Here is a 5,967-nt window from a genome sequence, read left to right on the forward strand (position 1 = left end):
GGTCACCAGGCAGAGTACTTAGGTGTGTAATTTTCAATAGTTCTGTGTAGCTACCAGATTTGCAAACATCGTAAGATGATTGTCAAAAACGATAATTGGCCGCCCAGGAAGATCCCATTCGCCCGTTCACCATAGATTGAAGAGGGATTTTTGATCAGCCCGACATAATCATGACAAAGAAACCGAGGTAAAGCTAAAGGGGATCTGAGGAAGGCAAGACGCGTCGAAGCTCACCAGACGGGATGACGGACTGTGGATTTGATCGGTCGGAATCCTCGGCACGCATAACTCCTTCTTATTCAGCATCCACTGATGCACAACTACGTAATATTTGTGGACGGTGAGGGGACCAAATGAAACCATGACGGTTTGAGTCTCCATACCAGAAAGTACTTAGTGGCAAGTGTTGTGGGAACCCGGTCGATTGGTACACTGCTCTGACGAAGAGTTTTTCATTTGATAGCAATATATCTTCCATTCGATCTAACTGATTTACATAGTAATACAAAATAACTAACTAATTCTTTAGCCTGAGTATAGTCATCCTACACTCTAGAGATACATCATAACTAGTTGAAAGGGATGATGATAATGATGATGATGATGTCAGACCACTTTGCCTCTCCGCATTGGCGAAGTCTTTAGTTACCTGCTCAGGTAGTATTATTCAGAACAGTCAGTTGACAGGGTCCAGTAGCCATCGACTGTTCTGGATTGGGTGAACAGGTCATTCATCCTTGGATCATCCCGCCGAATCCGCGGGCAGCTCAGCCCTACGGCGCGCTCGGAACTGATGGAGCCCGACTGCTTCAGTTCCAGTAATACTTATTTAAATTTGCTGCAGGTTCACATGACGGAGAATGCCCGAAGCCTTCGGTATGGTATGAATTAGATAAGACCATCCCCGTCGGCGTTGAAAAGAATATCCTAGCGCCATCGTGCCAACGGCGACAAGACAAACCTAGACGCCGACAAGCGCTAGTAGGAAAATCATTAAGATGATTAGCTACATTGGGTCGAGTTAAACCCGCCTACTCATTATCAAGGTTGGGGGGTGATTTGGAAAAGGAAGAACCGGCTATGCCAGTTCCAGAACGTTATGGTATCTTTGCACTGAATTATGAATGCCGCTGCTAGCTCCGAGTTACTACATTGAACGCCTATACTATAGACTACCAGTACTAGTCAAAGTATGTACGACCAAAGTAGTGCAACAACGTACATACTACCATCGTTTACGAGGGGCGCTTGATACAGGGCCCCCCTGGCCCCTACTTATTGGTATGTAGTGGTGGGTATAGTTAGTTGTGGTTTTACTAATTAGGCTCAGCTGAACGGACGAACGAAATATCCATCACGTACTCCATCCAGCATTGCCCCGGGTGGCATCTAAAGTGGTGTTCTCCCCTTTCTTACTTCGAGGTCTCCCTGGCCTCAGTTCAATGTACCGTAGTAGTCGATATATCATGCGGTGTCCCTGAAGCTTGAAAGGACAGCTGTGCGTTTCTTTGTTACTATCACCCACTTCATCACAGTAGTACCTTGCCGCGGGACGCCTGTGTTCTTTCAAAAATATAGTTCCAATAGATTTTCGTACAATTAAGCCGAGAAGGCAGCTGACCAGCTAAACTTTCTCCATAACTATGCCGTTCTCAGCCTCGCCCTCAGCAGCTAGCGACTTTTATTTTCTCATGCAAGATAGGAGGGTCCGCGATGGAAACGTTACAAGACTAAAGAGAAAAGTTTGCCATCTGGTCCCCGCCAGAACCAGACCCTCGTTTGCTAGATCGTAATGCCAAGCCCGACCCAGGGAGTCATTCGGTCGGATTCCCTCGGGGAGACAACGAGGCATTTCAGGATGGCATTTGACACTGCCAAGTAGTCTCAGGATCAGTTAATACGAAAGGTAAGCTTAGCTGGACAAGGCTTAGGTGGTTACCAGACACTAGGTCAGAAGATAGTATATTTGGCACTGCAGTGTTGGGCAAGGGGGCAGAAAGTTAAGTCTCATGGCAGCAACGATCTGATCTACCTTTTCCAGCTAGACTAGTGAGTAGATTGAAGGGAGGACGAGTGTGATTACTGTGCTTTAGTCCTAATTCAGCCTTACGCTGGTCTCCGTCACCAGTGGCACTGAGTCAGCGCCGTGTCTGCCTCAAATTTGCAGACCCAGAGATCCAAACTCTTTTTTGCTTGCTGCCTCTAAAATCCGACATCCGGTCCCATGGCACGGTGCGGACCTTACCGGCAAGTCGGAGCTTCCGGTTCCGTTGCAGCAAATGTCTAAAGCCCGAAGGTCCGCGGGGACACCACGATGGAGGTTGTATTGCTCTCCCCGAAATTAATTGACATAGCATCGCGGCAGAGGACAACTAAGATACCAGAGCCTGACTGAACTAGGATGCTTAACCTTGTTTGTGTTTGGTAGGGACGTAGTCTGAGGTAAGTAAGGTAAAGCATGTATGAGGGTGGGTAAATGCTGATTACACTACAGGGCATAACATGCTCAAGCAGAAAGTATGTATGCATGGCAGCGGCATGGTTTCTTCCTCTCTATTACCTAATCTCGATTGCATAATTCAGCTCCGATGCTCCGAAATGCTGTTTGTTGTCTGCCAACGGGTCGGTCAAGCTATTAATCTCCAATTCTTGACTGGTACAGTAAATGCTAAATAGTCCTGCTCCATGGAAGCATTAGGATGATCATCGTTATAATAATAGGAACAATTTATTAATTAATGAATCTATTAATTCTGCAGGGTAGAGTTCATACTTTGCACTTACTGTGCTGTAGTAATCATCCTCACTGATTTGATACGGGCCAAGCAATACGAGATGATTACGATGCAGCCAATAAACCGCCGATGGGGGTTGCCATCCAATGAAGAAATGTTAGTGTCGGCGTCTGGTTAGTTCCGAGAGAGAGGATCGTCGGCTAGCTGCTTGGGGCCATGGATGCGAGCTGCCGGCCATGGATGGCCAGGACCCAGTTCATGCAACGAGACCAGACGACCCAGCCTGTTCCTAGTACTTCCCAGAAACATTATTTTGCAAATTCTCGCGATTTGGCTTGGCTGACTGGCTCTTAACCGTAGATCGGGGGAGACCTGCCGATGGTCCCGATGGACAAGTCTAGTAGACAACCCATCGCTGTGGTGTGAGGGCGTAAGAGTCGTAAGTACTTCGGAGTAATAGTAGTATACGCAGACCAGACTCGCAAAGAAAGACACTAAGGGGAAGAACAGCCCCCCAGCGGGATCTTGACCAAATGTGACCTACTAAACCGTCATTGTCACTTCTGGTTCCATGTGGGTTCCGGGTTCCTTTTACTGTAATTTTGCTTTTCCTTTTTTACACTTATTTTTTTTTTCTTTTTCTTTTTCCACATTGACCCTCCCCCATTTATTTAGTTCAGGTCAAGAAGCATGATGGATGATTCTTATTTATGACTATTTGCCCACCAAATTCATGGTGGGATCTTGACCGCCATCTTTTTCGCCCCCTCTAATCGATGATCCATCGATCCCATCTCGAGTCTGACATGCGATTCGTATTCTTTTCTTTTCCTCACTCATCTGAAAGTCTGAATATTAAGGCGCTTCTGGACCCCCTAACCCACACTGTCCGGCCTCCCTTACATACTTCCGCCCACTCTTTGCTCTTTTCTACTCCAATGTCCACGTCGTACGACATCTGAACTTCCCTATTCATCCATCTATCCGGTTTGCCTCCTGCGCTGACCTCAATCCCCTCTTTCGACAAATCTACATCTGCAGCTTCAGCCTTATTCTAGGTGGAGGGGTTGATAGTTGCCGTGCAGGTCACGCTCATTCTATCTACTACTTACTATACTTACTTTCCATCCACCCTCCATCTATCCTCCCCCTTCCTTGTCTTCTCGTCATATCCTCTCTTACTACTACCGCCACCATCTTTCCCTGACCCGGGTCTTTTTCTTGTCTTTGTTCTCTTGCCTTCCATTGCTCTGAATTATTCAGCATATCTCTCTGGCACAACGAAGGTACATAACAGCAAACGACGGCAACTTGTTAACTAGTTAGCTGGATCGGCTTAGGCTGACGTATTCTGTCAGCCACAGCCACCCCCGTCACTGTTATCATAGTTAATCCCCGTCACTGCCACTGATCTTCGCCGTCAATGTTGATCGGGGAAAATTAAACAGACGTTGTCGCATCCCCAGAAATAATGCTATTCAACCTTGGCTTGACAGCGGATGCGGCAGCAGCTCACGAAAACGAATACCCCGGGTTACCATCGGAAACCCAGATCCCTAGCCCGACGCGTCATTCGTCCCCGGCAATCTCATTCGCTTCCCTGCCATCGTGGGGACTAGGCAGCATCTATAACCGGCGCAAACCCACGGAACCCGATATGACGCAGCGTACAATGTCGCGGAAAGTTACTATTGATACACTATCCTCGAGCGATGACGAGCGTTCGACAGTCACCCCAGTCCTAGCTCCATCAAGGATCGCCCGTTCGCAATCAGTTCGGAAACAATCGTCGCGCCCTAAAACGTCATACCAGCTAGCGCATCCCGCGGCCCACGCACGCCATAGGCGATTAAAGCTCCGACCTAAGCTTCTCCTGCAGCTTCAACGTGTGTCGCAAACCCCACGACCTCTGCCACTTTTGGATGTGCTCCCCTCCACTGTGTTTCTGCCGCCTCTAGCTCGCAAGTTCCCGACGATATTCCGCGGTAAAAAAGGACTAGGCCCCAATGACCTCATTGTCGTAACTAGTGACCTCTATGAGCGGGCGCCGGGCGATAATGGAGATAGGTCTTTAAGCTCCGATGATGAAGGCGGAGAACAACGTGAGGTGGTCGCAACGATATGTCAGCTCTTTAGGGATGACGCTTTATCCAAAGGAAAGGCGGAGATTTGTTTGAACCATGGGCCAGTTTGGGAGGCCACGCCTCTTGCCAATGGCTCCTACGAATTCGTGGCCAACACGGATGATGGTATCCAGATACTGCGGTGGGTTCTGAGAGGTGGGAAGAATCGTCGCGTGTCGGCGCCCCCGGGCTTCTCGCAAGAGGAGAGCAAGCGGTTTACGTTCAGCGTGATCAATCCCAGCACTCGTCGTCACCCTGTTGTTGGTACGATGACACGCAATTACCTCGAGGTGTACGATGAGTACTCAATTCCGACAACACCAGGTATTGCTGGCTCACCAACCTCCGCCATGTCCGTGTTGAGCGACTACTCCGAAATGGATGACCCATTGGATCGGAAGGTTCTGAAAACCGACAGTGACCTCCGCATGTTGATCATTATCACCAGCATATGGGTAGCCTTTAGGGAAGGCTGGTCTCACAACTTCACTTACGACGACTCGGCCTTGGCAATCAACTCCAAGACAATGTGTCCGTCGAGACACAGCTCGCCAACTGCGATTCGAAGCGAGACTGACAGAACCGAGAGGGAAGATGGCCACGATGATGTTCCCCCATTGAATGGCCGAAGACATCGTCTCTCGACGTCCAGCTATGTCCCTTCACAATCCACGATTTCCGACCGATCTACGACTTTTGGAAGCTTATCGAGACGATCCAACTCAACTGGTGCGGCCTTTATCGAGCGGACTAACCGACGTGCTTCGGGTAGCAACGGTCGTCTCAACCGACACAGTACACTCTCCAGTCCTCGCGAACAGAGACAGGACCAAGCCGTCGACACCACACCCGCCCGACAAGACTCCAAAAGTCGCAGGTTATGGTCCCACAGGAAATCCGACGTCCAAGATTTCAAGACAACAGCTGGCCCTGATCAAGCGATAGACCGATCCAAGGGATTCGATAACAACCAGTCACGCCAAGCCGATTCCTTTCGCGAAAAAGGTATTGACTCTCCCGTAGACTCGGCACCGAGTAAGGGAAAGCGTCGGCATCGAATTAGCAACCTCTTCGATTATATCATCCGCAAAACCGGACATCATCATTGA

General features: G+C 49.0%; 1 protein-coding gene across 1 annotated transcript; it reads left to right on the top strand.

Annotated features, from left to right (window-relative positions):
• Window positions 1-4,206: 4,206 nt before the first annotated feature.
• Window positions 4,207-5,967, top strand: AtWU_02990 (uncharacterized protein; the record flags this gene model as incomplete). The annotated part of the gene is made up of 1 exon (XM_035498103.1): window positions 4,207-5,967. The coding sequence occupies one exon, from the start codon at window positions 4,207-4,209 to the stop codon at window positions 5,965-5,967; it is 1,761 nt and encodes a 586-aa protein (XP_035353996.1).

This window comes from Aspergillus tubingensis (assembly GCF_013340325.1).
Source record: "Aspergillus tubingensis WU-2223L DNA, scaffold_4, whole genome shotgun sequence".
NCBI lineage: Eukaryota > Fungi > Ascomycota > Eurotiomycetes > Eurotiales > Aspergillaceae > Aspergillus > Aspergillus tubingensis.